General features: G+C 41.4%; 1 protein-coding gene across 6 annotated transcripts; it reads right to left on the bottom strand.

Annotated features, from left to right (window-relative positions):
* Nucleotides 1-179: 179 nt before the first annotated feature.
* On the bottom strand, nt 180-14,960 carry tpd52l2b (tpd52 like 2b). 6 transcript variants are annotated; one of them, XM_054790176.1, is made up of 9 exons: nt 14,758-14,960; nt 11,960-12,117; nt 11,720-11,868; nt 8,064-8,111; nt 7,454-7,555; nt 7,076-7,102; nt 6,444-6,488; nt 4,103-4,151; nt 180-1,412 (listed from the first exon to the last, which is right to left on the bottom strand). In XM_054790176.1, exons 1-9 carry the CDS (start codon nt 14,774-14,776, stop codon nt 1,326-1,328), a joined length of 684 nt encoding a protein of 227 aa, XP_054646151.1. In that variant the 5' UTR covers nt 14,777-14,960; the 3' UTR covers nt 180-1,325. The 6 variants fall into 6 exon arrangements, with proteins under 6 accessions (XP_054646151.1, XP_054646159.1, XP_054646168.1 ...); XM_054790184.1 differs by having other exon boundaries at nt 6,444-6,485; XM_054790193.1 differs by lacking the exon at nt 8,064-8,111 and having other exon boundaries at nt 14,758-14,958.
* Nucleotides 14,961-15,187: the final 227 nt, after the last annotated feature.

Here is a 15,187-nt window from a genome sequence, read left to right as displayed (position 1 = left end):
GAATTTTATGCCTCCGCCAATGTCATTGTTACTCCAGAACAGTATAAAGACGTAAACTAACGTTTGTGGTATAACACACGGACAACGACAGAAAAATTGTTTTTGGAATGCAGGATGCACAAGTAGAAGTGCTAGCAACTTAGTTCAGTTTTCTGTCGATTTGAATATAAAACAACGTATGGATTTTAAAGGAATGCTTTATTGATAAATCAAACAGAACAAAAGTCATTGACCATAGTTTCCCCCATGTGACCACTAATAATAATATTCTAATCCAGGTCCACAATAAAGCTACCAGTCATCCACTCTTCTGACACACACACACACACACACTTCTTTAACGACCCAGCTCTCCACTAATTTATCATCTCCAGTTGGTGTGACAACACAAACATAAGCAGCCTCACAAGCTGAGTAACAGACACACTAAAAGGTTGGCAACGTGTTCTTTTTTTGACACACAAAGTAAAGAAAGTAACAACACCGTGAGGAAGAGAACGCCAAATACCAAAATCTGTGATCCTTTTAACAGCTTACAAGCAAATGCTGGATGGCATTTAAATATTAAAATGAGGAGTGTCACGCTGCCTCTCTTATGTCCAGACACGTGTGGTTGTTTAGCATCTATGTAGCTGTTCCAGTGTAGAGTGTGTTTCATTTAATTGGCCTGACAAAACGGCTAGCAGCTAACTCCAGTCAGGGCTTCTGTCCAACATGGCGGAGCAAGTTAACACTAAGAAAAAAAAAGTCAATTCTTTTTTTTGTTTGGAGGACGAGGATTTAAGGCCCAGAAAAAAGCATCAACATTCAGCATGTGGCGCGGCAAAAGCTAGCGGGTCGCTCTAGCAAACGTTTCCAGTTTGTGTTTGAAAGACTCGTCAACGTTTCCTCCCACGCTGTCCCCTGCTGGCGGCTTGCTCTTCTCGCCAATTAAATGTAAAAACTTGATAGCACACAAAACATGTTTTTTCTTCTCTGGTGTGGGAGTGTGGTTTGGATGCTCGACTGAGGTGAGGTGTGCGCCATCCTCCTTCCGTGCTAAGCGCTAATCACTAACCTGCGAGTGTTCCTGCATGAGCCGATGTGAGGAGGAGCGGGGCTGAGATGCTAGCGGCGACAGATGTGTACGAGGGTGGACAGGAAGTAGACGGAAGCAACAAAAGCGCTCACTCATGGGAGGAACAAAAACGGGTCGCTAAAATGGTTCCGGTTGAGGCAAAAGCGGAGGCCTTCGAACCACGCGAGGGTCAAAAGGTTGGCATCTCTGCAAAGTGAGGCGGTGAGAAGAGTCCCAGGTGGTGAGGAAGGCGGCGGCGAGGGTGGATTCAGAAAGGCGGGTTCTCCTGAGTGGGGGTGGAGTCGGTGGGAGAGCCGGCGGTGCTGCCATCCCCTCGGGGGCCCACCACCTTGTACTGCACACGTCACATGACAGGAAACACACACCTTCAGCATCCAAGTTCAAAATGTGCCTCAAAACACCTAATAAAGCTTTCATGATGGACACAGTTTGACCCAGAAACAGACTATTGTTCAAATGGCCTATAGGGCAGTCATGAATGAGCCCCACAAACTCTGCCTAGCAACAATCAGCCGGTGATGCGTACCCTACTTTCCTGGTTGCAACCCCACCTTTTTGTTGTCTAACATTTTGTGCGTTTGTCAGAAGAAGTCATTTTTTCGTAGAACACAATCTTATAAAATAAAGTTTGATTTTTGAGGGGAAAAAAAAAGTTTTTTGTAGACAAAAGTCTGAATTAATCAATTAATTACTTACTTAAATATCAAATATCTATATCTATATCTATTTTTTTTCCCAAGTCGGATATTTAAAGTCGAGACATTACAAGGTCAAAATATTTAAGAAAATTGTTTATTCAAGGCAAACATCCAAATCTTACGAGAATAGTCACATAATACAAAAAAAAAAAAAAACGTTTACGTAAGCTGTTAAAAAAAAGTCAAAAACCTTAGAGAATAAAGTTACATATTTACAAAAAAAAACTGGAGAAAAAAAGCCTTTAATTTAAAAAAAAAGTGAAAGAAATGTTCCTATTTTTTTAAGCCCATGTTTTCTCCAGAGTAAAAGTTGTTAACATAAGAATAAACTATTTCCATGACTTAATGGGAAATACAAAGAAGTGAGGCGACGGTAAAGTGCGGTTACATAATTGTGCACACAGAAGCAGACTTTGCCTTTTTTAATAATTCAGCTTTGAGCTTTTTTTTTTAGATTTGGGATGGAGCTATCGAGCTAAAGCACCGTCGTGCTTCATCCCTGACTGCTGTTTGTGCAGACGGCACAGGGGCGGCAAAGCCGTGAGCTTTAAGCTCGCCTCCTGATGCGCCGAGCGGCGCATTCGTTCATGCTACGATACTTTCTCCTCACTCGCTCTCCACCGGCGATTACCAGATGGTCTCAACCTGCGACCCCCGTTTTCCAAAGGACATTTAGTCGCAAGCCACTTTTAAATTAAGTCTTTTTCTTTCTTTTTTTCCCACATTTATTCAAGTCCTTTTTATTTATTATTTATTGTTTTAATTATTTTTTTAATTTGTAATATTTTTAAACTTTTAAGAGATTTTATAGATTTTGTTTTTACATCTTAAGTCATTTTTATTTAATTGTAATTTTTTTAAAACAAAAACTCATTTTTTATATTTTAACTTTTTTTTTTACACTTTTAGTGGTCATTTCAACATTTTAATTTTTTAATACTTTATATTTATTTTAATTTATAAAAATCATTTTTCCCACATTTGTCTTTTTTTTTTTCCTTTTTACACTTTAAGTCATTTTATTTTATACACCAAGTCATTTTTATTATTGTAATCATTTTTTACACTTTAAGTCAAATTCAATTTGTATTATTTTTTCACTTTTATTTGCAGATTTTAATTCATTTGTATTTATTTTTTACACCAAGTCATTATTTATTAGATTTATTGTTATAACTTGGAAGTCATTTTCATTTATTTCACTTTTTTTCTTTTTTACACACGTCCACACGTCCACATGTCCACACGTCTACACGTCCACAGTGCCTTTTAGAGGAGTTTAGGAATGCATAGTGTTGAAGATATGAGGAAGAAGCATGGATACTAATAATTCATAATCAAGTAAAATAAAATATGAAAAAGACCAGAAAATGAGATGTTTCATTTCTTACCGTGGAACGTACAAACACTAAAGGAGGAAGAGTAACCGTGGAACGTACAAACACTAGAGGAGGAAGAGGAACCGTGGAACGTACAAACACTAGAGGAGGAAGAGGAACCGTGCAACGTACAAACACTAGAGGAGGAAGAGGAACCGTGGAATGTACAAACACTAGAGGAGGAAGAGGAACCGTGGAACGTACAAACACTAGAGGAGGAAGAGGAACCGTGGAACGTACAAACACTAGAGGAGGAAGAGGAACCGTGCAACGTACAAACACTAGAGGAGGAAGAGGAACCGTGGAATGTACAAACACTAGAGGAGGAAGAGGAACCGTGGAACGTACAAACACTAGAGGAGGAAGAGGAACCGTGGAACGTACAAACACTAGAGGAGGAAGAGGAACCGTGGAACGTACAAACACTAGAGGAGGAAGAGGAACCGTGGAACGTACAAACACTAGAGGAGGAAGAGGAACCGTGGAACGTACAAACACTAGAGGAGGAAGAGGAACCGTGGAACGTACAAACACTAGAGGAGGAAGAGTAACCGTGGAACGTACAAACACTAGAGGAGGAAGAGGAACCGTGGAACGTACAAACACTAGAGGAGGAAGAGGAACCGTGGAACGTACAAACACTAGAGGAGGAAGAGTAACCGTGGAACGTACAAACACTAGAGGAGGAAGAGGAACCGTGGAACGTACAAACACTAGAGGAGGAAGAGGAACCGTGGAACGTACAAACACTAGAGGAGGAAGAGGAGTAAGACATGGCTGAATGTGACTTCAAAGCAGTCACTTGAGCAGCCGTCTGCACCCCACCAGTTGAGAAGTGCTCTGCACCATCGTTAAAGGGCCAAGTCAACCGGGCGGCCATGTTGGCACAGCGTCATAAATAATCAAGTGAATGAGCATCAAATAGTGTTTGTGGCGACGTCACTCACCTTCAGGTTGCCCACTTTGTCCTCAAACGACTTGAAGGTGGCAGAGTTCCTGTGACGGAGAACAGCGGGTCAACACGGCGTCAGTGCACGTTGCAACGTGGGGACACCTTGACATTGATGGTGCTGCATTCCACAAAAAGCATCAAACTGAATTTGTCAACCACACGCAGGAAAGTCGAGCGTTGAAAAGGACCAACGATGGCACTCAGAGCGCGTCGTGCTTTCATTTTCATGTCTTTCTACACGCTTTCACTTTCACCAGGGGTGTCCAAAGTGCAGCCTGGGGGCCATCTGTGGCCCAAGCTCGTTTAATTCTCGATATAAAATGAATTACAACACATTACAACATTACACGGAAAGCAACGAAAAAGGACACCTCCAAAACAAAATGTGCGTCTTCTAGTACGGAACGTTTTCACAGCGCAGACGCAGACACCACCCACCCACACAGACATCACAAATACACTGGTGTGAAAAAGTGTCTGCCCCTTTCCTGATTTCTTTTTTGTTTTTGCATGCTTGTCACACATCAATGTGTCAGATCAAACTAATTTTAATATTAGCTTTAAAGCTCGTCTTGATTTTGCCAGAAAACATCTTGATGAGCCCCAAGACCTTTGGGAAAATACTCTGGTCTGACGAGACAAAAGTTGAACTTTTTGAAAGGTGTGTGTCCCATTACATCTGGCATAACTTTCAGAAAAATCATAGCAACAGTAAAATATGGTGGTGGTAGTGTGATGGTCTGGGGCTGTTTTGCTGCTTCAGGACATGGAAGACTTGCTGTGATAAATGGAAGCATGAATTGTGCTGAAGGAGAATGTCCGGCCAACTGTTGGTGACCTCAAGATGAAAGCTTAAAAAGGCTTCATGCTGGAAAAGCCTCCAGTGTGGCTGAATGACAACAATTGTGTAAAATTCCTCCCCAGCGCTGGAAGAGACTCATTGCAAGTTATCACAAACACTTGATTGCAGTTGTTGCTGCTAAGGGGGGCCAACCACTTATTAGCTTTAGGGGGCCATCACTTTTTCACACAGGACCATGTAGCTTTGGATGTTTTTCTCCCTTTAATAATAAAAAGTTTCATTTAAAAAGTGCATTTTGTGTTGAGTTGTGTTGTCATTGACTAATATTTACATTTGTTTGATGATCTGAAACATTAAAGTGTGACAAACATGTCAACAAATAAGGAATCAGGAAGACTTTTTCACACCGCTGTACTGTATATAACCATCATATGGCTGCTTCAACATATCAACATGATATACAGGAGGTCCCAAAACTTTAGACACATGAGTAAAACTGCATATATTACACAATTATCAAAATAAAAAGTACAACATTTTTATTCAATATATATTATATGTTAAAATGTGTCTTAAAACATCGCTTGTACACTTAATACAACTTTTTACAAGAAAGAGAAAAACTCTATATATATATATATATATATATATATATATATATATATATATATATATATATATAATTTTTTTTAAAAAGGCATTTTTTGTAGAACAAAATGTTAATGGAAAAAAAGGCATAATTTTTTGTAGAATGAAGACAGAATCTTATTTCAAAAAAGCAAAAAAAAAGAAACCATTTTTATTGTATGTATAAAATATTAATTCCTATGTAGGATTTTTAAATAACATTTATTCACTGTAATATTTAGCTCATATTTTTTTCTTTATGATTTTTTAAAAACTTTTAAAATTAGTTAATTTAAATATTTCTTATATAAAATTATTATTTATTTAATTCATTTATTTTGAATGAAAAACAAAAGACTTTAGGGCAGGGGTCTCAAACTCAATTTGACTGGGGGGCCACTGGAGGTAGGGTGTGGGTGGGGCTGGGGATCTCGGGGTACACGATACGATACATGGCTCACGATAACGATAATATCTTGATACGGTGATAAAGTGACAAAAATAATTCCATAGTGTGTATTTTGCTGCATCCAGCTGGGATAGGCTCCAGCTTACCAGTGAACCTAATGAGGACAAGCGGTATAGAAAATGGAATTTCTGTTTATAGTGGTTATATTTTAATAATAATAAACAATACAAGGCGAGGTTGGAAGGATAATCCGTAGTAGGGTTTAATATCGTGATAGTTTGAGATAGAGATGTTTTGTTGCTTTAGGGCCACCCTGCATAGTGGTTGTTTTTAGAGTTGATGTGTGTGTACTAAAGTACACAAGTGTTTGGTGACCTCATGAGAACATGTGAGAAGCAATGCTTTCAAAGCTCCAATATAACACCATGAGGTGGAACATATGTACAGTAACAACATGCTAACAACATGCTAACAGAGGAGGAGTGTGAGTTACGTTACCTCATAGCTGGCATACTTATGGAGTGGCGAATGGAATAGTTGCTACTTTGTAAGCGTTAAAAAAAGGAGACAAGAGAAGTGCACGAGTTACAAAAAGCAAGCAGGGACTCTCTCTCTCTCTCTCTCTCTCTCTCACACACACACACACACACACACACACACACACACACACACACACACACACACACACAGTATGACGCTCCGCCATTTACACACTTTACTACCTCAACATTTGGGACATTTTCAGTTAGCGGAAATAAAACAAAAACAGGAAGTGCACAGCGGAGGCAGGAATTACAACATACAGGCTGTGTCTCCAATGGAACACTTGCATCAGTACACTTCAATAAGCATACTAACATACTTTGGATCATCCCATTTTGAGTGCATTTGTGGCAAAATGCAGTGCACTGTCAATGAGTGCACTTAGCACCTCCCATCGCCGTCACCTTAGCCACATAGTGGAAAAGGGGAGGGATTAACATGAAGTAATGGCGATGGAAGCGGGTAAATCTTGCCGTCGGTATTTCTGGTAAGTGTGCAAGGCAAATAGGGAGCGTTCCATTTGCGACACAGCCTGAGCGCAATAAGTACGCAACGGTGCGCACTGAGATGCACAGCGTTGGTCTTACCTAAAAGAATTGGAGAAAGGAAGCGCTCTGCAGGCCACAGCAAGGAAGCATTAACACAAACACAAAGTAATGAGAGGCAGAAGCATTAGCGACCACACACACACACACGCACACGTTAATAACAACACACTTGTGTGTGCTTCTGTGGTAATTTTATCTTTATTCTCTGAGACTCCCTGTGGTTTGGGTCCATGTTCCAGTTCTTACTTTGAAATCAGAGAAGAGGCCGATGACGAGGACGCAGGGAAGCAGCAGCAGGCGCGTGACAAATATGCAAAAACTTTCTATCCAAATCATCTGGAAGGTGGTTGCGTTGTACGACATCGCAGTTAGCCCCGTGAATGTCGGCCATGTTGGCCATGTTGGCAAGCGTCCTACCTCATGTCACCCAGTTTCCTGCTGATGGCCGAGCTCATGGTGGTGATGGCTGCGGTCGTCTTCTGCCCCGCCTGGGAGAGCGTCTCCTGAGTCTTTTTATATCTGCAGGGGGGAAGGTGCAAGGAAGGAAGGAAAGAGATGGTGAGGGTAAGTTCAGACCTGTGTGCATGTTAGCATCTTTACGGTGAAGTCAGAGCGGGCGTGTCACAACTACTTGTGCTCGCTAAGAGCGCAGCGCTATGCCAGTCAGGGTAAAACACCTGCACTCGATTCCTCCCAGGCCGACACCGCCCCCACCGGTTACCCGATAGCCATGTTAGCTTAATGCCCCCCCCCACCACACACACACACACACACACACACACACACTTCCTTCAATTGTTTGGACTTGCTAACATAAAGTCTCTGCGTGTAGGATCAAGTGAAGCATGCGAGCGACGTGGCCTCCAGCTTCAACTGAGTCTTACAGACGAGACGAGATGAGACAAAAAGCAGATGGACGACACAAAGCCGGGCCACCAATGACGACACAACAGAGAAGCCCCCCTTTTATAAAAAGCAGCTCAGGTCAGGCCAGATAAGACGAACAAGAGAAATGGATCAAACTCACGCTTCCGAGTGGGAAATGTCATCCAAAGTAGCCGAGGCAGACAGATATCTGAAGACACAACAGCAGGATCATGTCAACACAGACGCACACAGCACAACAGCAGCTTCTGACAAACAGCAGCTAGGAATCTAACTTGACAGGGAAGAAGGCAAAAACATTATTCATTGTGTGTGTGTGTGTGTGTGTGTGTGTGTGTGTGTGTGTGTGTGTGTGTGTGTTCTGGGGAGACACATTATACTCTTAGCTGTCAGGCAATGACTGTGTTTTCTTTAGCCTTTTGAGTGCATTGACACGGACAAGTGGGCCTGTCACCATGATAACATCAATTCTGCTGGTCGATAATTGTTCTACAAACTACACATTTTTCTCATAAAATTACAACTCTTATTTTAACTTCTCATAAGATTTTTTCCCCCTCAAAATATGCCCATTCTTGTAAAATTGTTTTTCCCCCTCATAAAAGTACAACTTTTTTCTCTCACATTATGACTTTTCTCATATTACATTTTTTTCCTAAAAACATGACTTGCCTTGTAAAATTGAAAATGTTTTCACATAAAATTCCAACTCCATCTTATTTGAATTCATATTAAGACATTCTCATAATATAAAAACGATCATGTATAATTGCATTTTGTATTCCACACTCATAATTCTCATTACTCTCATAATTAAACCATTTCAGAGTCCTCATAATATGACGACTTTCTTATAAAAAAGTAGGATTTTTTCCTCGTGCAATTACGACGTCCTCATTCTATGGTTGTTCTCATAAGATTTTTTCTCAATTGTGAATTTTTTCTTGTAAAATTATGACTTCTTCAAAATATAAAGACTGTCTTGTAAAATTGTATTTTTTTCCCCCTCATAATATTACGACTATTCTTGAAAAAAAAATGTTTTCCTTGTAAAATGACGACTATAACTTTTCTAAGGACATTTTCTCAAAATTGCAACTTTTTCTTGTAATTTATTTTCATAAAATCATGAGTGTCATATTTTTACTTCTCACAATATTCTAAAATTTTTCCCAAATTATGACAACTATTGTTATAAAATTACATGTCAGATTTTTTCCCCCTCTTATATTATGACTTCTCTTTTTTCCACCTCCAAAATATGACTATTCTTGCATTTTTTTATGATTCTCATAAAATAAAAAAAATCCAGGGCAAGTTTCCAACACGTTCTACAAGACATCAAAGACTGATAAAAAAAAATGTAGGATTACTATTTTGGTGTGAATCCCAAAACTGTGGCACTTGGCGGAAGTCCGCGCTCTTCGAGTGTTTCTCTAGTTTTATGACTCTAGTAAAACTGCATTTTTTCTTCACAAAGTTACCACTTCTTCTCATGTTACTGTTAACTTTATTCTTGTAAAACTCTGATGTGTCTACATGCTGTATGTCTATGGACGAGTGAAACATTCTTTCTTCTGACGTGAATCACATGGACAGAATGTCTACTTGAGTGATATGCGTGTATGTCAGGTGACACCAATCCCGTCGAGCCAGCTCTCTCAGCAACCACCTGTAAACATCTACGACTTTCCCAGCAGCCGAGGTCAAAAGATCCAACGGGCACACATTGTACACGGTGCAGATCGACACGTCCGTGGCGGTGAGGACGGCGGACAAAGAGCCTCCAGTTGGGAGGACGGAAGGTCATCTCAGGCTGATGTTGTCAGACTTGACAAGAAGGCGCGAGGACGGAAGGTCCGACCCAACCTTAAAGTGACGGCGTGGGAGGGCAAACCGTGGAGGCAAGCAGGTCAGGTTCTTTTGAGTGCATCCGTGCATTTGCACGGAGAAGTACGGCAAAATCCAGATATTTTATCAGGCGATCCAAACGCTGGCGATAATGCTCCACCGGTAGAAGTACACCGTGTTCCAAATTATTAGAAAAATTCTATTTTTCTCCAATTTTGCAAAAATAGTCAATATAAATTACAGTCACCAACCTTTAGAGTACAATGTGGATGTTACTGAACAACCCCCCACCTCCAATAATAACAGCATTTTTTTTTTCAAACATGAAAACTTAAAATGCACCGTTCCATATTATTATGCACAACAGAGTTTCAAAGCATTTCAAGGGATGTGAACAACCAAAAATGGTCATTTGTTGAATTTGCAGCATAAGGAGGTCATATTTACTGAACTTGGGAGTTTTTGGAGCGTTTCTGCTTGAATTTCTTTGCAAGATGTCACAATAGCTTCCCACAGCTGCTGTTTTGTTGTAAGCTGCCTCCTACCCTCATAATTTTTTGCTTGACGATGCTCCATAGGTTCTCGATTGGGTTAAGGTCAGGGGGAAAAAAAAGGGGGCCAAACCATGGGTTCTCTCCTTTTATGCCCATAACAGCCAATGACAGAGAAGTAGGCATTCTTTGCATGATGAGATGGTGCATTGTCATGCATGAAGGTCATTTTGGTTCTTCATGTTGTACCCATGGAAGAAAGTGGCCAGTCAGAATCTCGCACCTTCAATGGCCAATGAGTCCCATCCAAAACATGACTCAGCCACCTCCTGACATCACAGCCTTGTTGAGATATGTTGGCCATACTCTACTTCATCCATCCGGACCACCCAAGGTTGCACGGCCCTCATCAGTAAACAGGATTGTTTGAAAATTCATCTTCATGTATTTGTTGAGCCACTGCAACGGTTTCTGCTTGCGAGTATTGGTTAGGGGTGGCCAAATAGCAGGTAGGATACCAAATAGTGCAGGAGGGTCCTACACCTTGAGGTTCATGGGACTTCAGAGGCACCAGCAGCTGCTAAGACCTGTTTGCTGCTTTGTAATGGCTTTTTTGCAGGTGCTCTCTTGATTCCATACATTTGTCTGGCAGCCTTTATCAGCACAATCCCGGCAGTCATCTGAATCAGCCACAAATTTCTTCACTGTTAGAAAGTTTTTGTGAATTACTGAATGTCTTCATGCCTTGTCCAAGGCATTGCAATATTTCACACTTTTTTGCTAGGAGAGGGATCCTTTTTCTTTGCCATATTGCTTCAAATCTGTGGCGTGCTTAATAATATGGAGCATCATTTTTAAGTATTTTTCTTTTAATTGGGCTCACCTGGCAAAGTAATTATTACAGTTGTCCGACATTGATATCCATGATCCAAAGAGCCCGAAAACACAATGCCATCCATGAATTTCATTGAAAAACTAAAGTTTTTTTTTAAAAACCAAACTAAACACCTATTTGCATAATAATTTGGAACTCAGCGTACATTAGCCTCACGTTCCACTACATGATATGTGAGTCGAAGGCGTGTGATATACTGTATCATGATACATGCTAGAGTGCACACATAAGGGCCAACCCTACTTTGGATGCATTTGGGTCACACATTATCAGACAGGGGGGCTGCATTTAAATATTCACAAATATTAAACAAAAAAAGGCAGGCCACCTTCAATGTTGATTTGACTGTATTTCATAATAAAACGATGTGTTTTGCATCTATTATATTTTTCTCTTATTCTGGCATAGCGCTAGCTCACTTAGCAATAAGGCTAATGGCTGTATTTTGTATGAGCGACATACTGTACGTAGCACGGGGTCATGCATGGTTCCTATGAAGACAGCAGCACGTTCCATAGGACTGTGCTCTGTTCACCAATGACGCCGTGCATGAATACATACGCGTTGGAGGTCTGGACATCCTGCCAGCTCTTGCTGAGATTCTGCTTGAGTTCGTTGAGCGGGCTGAGGCCCAGTTTTCTCTTGAGCGCCAGGGCATGTTTTTCTTTGGCCAACAGAACCTGACGCAGCGTGCTGATCTCCTCCTCCACCTGCCACAATGCCGCAGATTAAAAACAAGAACAAAAAAAAGGGGCCACCGTGCAATCACACCAATGACAGCATGGGACAAGTCGGCGTCACCTTGCCCAGCTCAGTACGGAGCTCCTCTGCCTCCTCCTCTGTCAGGCCTGGCGGAAGGGGGTTGCCCGAGTTCCCCAGAGCTCCCTCCACCGGAACATCCGACAGGCCGCCGGAATTTTCCACGGGCAGACCCTTGTTGGGCGAGTTTAGGTTGATATCTGCACCACGTGGAGACACAGTTGAAGGAAAGACCGATGAGGACTTTTGGCTGTGGCACACCTGCTCAATGACTTCCTATAGCGGATGCCCGCACATTCCCCATTCAGCATTCCTGTCTGAAAATGTGCAGATTTTAGGTAAAAAATAATAAATGTTACATGCTTTTTTGCTCCAAAAATAGGCTGTTGTCATTCATCCTAAGTGCAGTGGTCACTCTAATAATTTGGTAACACTATTTAGTAGGGATGCTCCGATCAGCTGCCGATTCCGACACGATCATCAATGAATGAAATTGGCCGATACAGACACTGATTACATTGATTAAGTGTACATTTTTCAATGTATTTATGATGAGTGCTATTGGCCAGGGGTGCCATCCAGGGGTTGCCCAATGTGTGTGTTTTTGTTTTTAAATATAAATGAGGCCCAGAAGCATGAAAATCACCTTCAGTTACACAAAAACGATCAAAATATTTGACATACTTAGGAGACTTTGGAAGTGAGGTCAAGTACAGTCGTGGCGTTCTTGCAGGACTTCCAGGCAGCACGTAGGTGGGCTCCAAGTGAGAGAGCAGTCAGCGAACCCGGCGTCCTCCACCGCTGACAAAGGACGGTCTTCTCGTCCAATGAATTAAATTATTTTTCGGGTTATTTGCTTTAGCCTTCTGACTGTCATGGACATGCGGGCGAGTGTCCAGCGTTTTGGCTACATCAGCTGCCATTTGACCGATCACTCCATGAGCCTGGAAATCTCACCGTTCTCCAAGTGTCAAGCATTTGTTCTTCAAATGCAGTCTGAAATGAAAGCTTTTTAACGTGCTACCCCGTGCTAAGTTTTGCAGGGTGTAAAACTTACATTACTCTTACAAACGGCAGGTAAGTCCCACTCGGCATGGTTGCTTCGGGTTTTATCGGCATATGGCGATCACGTGCTTTAACGGACATTGGACAATTTTGATCGGTGGCCGATCGATTGGCGCTTCCCTACGATTCAGTCATATAAGAGGGCCAATCAAAATACTCAAAACAGCACAAAAAGTGCAAATAAAGTACAGTACTATCATGATGAAGGTGGTGGCCTTGCAGTGACATATGCAGGTCACATCATGATGTCAACAAAAGGATGTCTGTGGAGCCACCCGGATGCGACGTCACGGTGACTTTCCGTGTCAGCGGGACTGAGGCCTGTACTGCGACAGTGGCTCAACATACCCAGCGGGCTTTGTGCTCGCTATGCAGCTCAACAAAACCTAAATTCTCCAAACAGAGTCAAAGGGTACTTCCGACAGTGGTTATCAATTTACTTTGTGAAGTCTGGTTCTCGGCTTTGTGCTCTGTGTGCGTTCACATAAAAGTCATTATTCTACTTCCACTCAAAAAATGGACAATGCTGGCCGGTGTACTTTACACAAGAAGACTGGAGCAAGTCATTATTATGGATGGGGTTGGGCACCGTTTGAATTTTAACAGTTACGGTTCCAATTCCTCCTTTAGATTCTGGTTCCTTGATTCTGATGCTTTTAAGAAAAAGGGATATAAAAGTTTGCATGGTTTAAATGAGGGCGCTGACCAGAATTCTTTTTGGATGAGAAGTCTGAACTTGTCAAATTGTTTAATGATATGATTTTTTTTTTTTTATCAATTTTACTATGAATTTCTCACAGGGCTATTTTCAACCAACATATAAATATCAAAAGCCTTCAATTTCAATATAAATGTTCTGAACTTTCTTTGTACATGACATTTCACAAAAAATGTTTACTTTTGAAAAGCTAGTGAAAAAAACATTTGCACATAAGCTGTTGTTTGTGTTAGTGATGCATTCATTAATGAATGTCGTCGATATTGTTGAACACTAGGTGGCAGTGTTAACATGATTTGTGATGAGTTTTTTCCCCCTTCTGTTAGAATAAAGAAGTATTTTGCCCCAGTTGATTGATGCCCCAGAGTGCTTATTCCTAGACATAACCAGGTTATGACACCATGGTGTTAAACGCGAGCCACCTTCGTAGTACAGGTAGGACTGGCTGTAGACTCAACTGACCTCGCTAACCCACTAAACTCGCTTCGCAGTACAGCTTGTCTACCGGGAAATTTGCTTTTCAAATGCCGGGGATTAAAACAGAAAAAAACAAGGACACATTTGTGTTCATTTAATTAGGGGGCATAAATGTCTCATTTCAATAGCACATCATTTGTGTTGATTTTAATAACAGGCACACGCGATTGCAAAGTTATGCAAATAAAGTAAGTAAAGGGCAAGTTTAGGTTAAGATTTGGAGGCCAAGGTCTGTCAAACCAGCAAAAAACAACAGACACAATAACTTAAACTTTTTGAGTTGTAAACATTAGCAGCAATAGTAGCATGTAGCATGTAGCAGCGGGCCTGTCCTGCAATCAACCATGGGGCAATGACACAACTTAAGCCGTTAAAACACGTCAAACTTTCATGTTGACAAACTTACCACTGCACAATTATTCAGCTTTTTGTGGGTACAAAAGACTTTCACTGACAGTAACTGTGTGTCTCTCTCTCACAACACACATAACCCCCCCCCACACACATACACAAACACACACAGAAGTCGCGCCTATCCGACGCTAATGTTGGCTACGTGCTAGCTAACATGAACTGTTACCTTGACCGGCGGGATCCATGGCGTCGACTGGAACAAAAAGCTGGAAGTCGGTGTTGAGCCTGCGTGTAGAAGTGTGTAGCAGTAGCCTGGTTCTTCCACCTGGGGGGAGGAGAAGAGGTCTGCTAGTAGACTGACTACAACTCACAGGAAGCCCTCCACAGCCAGCTCAGCTAAAAATGATCCTGGTAAGGTTAGCAGACATCGGCACATTCACATCCGCTGACGGATTTCAAAATAAGGCTTATTTAAGGCTTACCATCACATAATGGGCGCTTCATCGGCAGACAAACGACTACACATTTCAACCAAACTATAAAAATGTATACTCGACAAAAGACAATTTACGAAACCGAAGTAAAAGATCAATTAGTTTTCAAAAGGTAGTATACGAAACCGAAGTAAAGACGCAATTAATTTAATTTGGAGGGAA

The sequence above is a fragment of the Dunckerocampus dactyliophorus genome, chromosome 1 (genome assembly GCF_027744805.1).
Source record: "Dunckerocampus dactyliophorus isolate RoL2022-P2 chromosome 1, RoL_Ddac_1.1, whole genome shotgun sequence".
Taxonomy (NCBI): Eukaryota; Metazoa; Chordata; class Actinopteri; order Syngnathiformes; family Syngnathidae; genus Dunckerocampus; species Dunckerocampus dactyliophorus.
The sequence above is the reverse complement of the archived record's forward strand: the minus strand, read 5'-3'. Positions and strand labels throughout refer to the sequence as shown.

Excerpts from the sequence above, each read along its gene's own strand:
- tpd52l2b (XM_054790176.1), bottom strand. Across the intron at positions 7,103-7,453 it reads AGGAAACTGGGTGACATGAG|AGCGCTTCCTTTCTCCAATT; the intron begins GTAGGACGCTTG and ends TGTGGCCTGCAG. Across the intron at positions 1,413-4,102 it reads ACAAAGTGGGCAACCTGAAG|TACAAGGTGGTGGGCCCCCG; the intron begins GTGAGTGACGTC and ends TGACGTGTGCAG.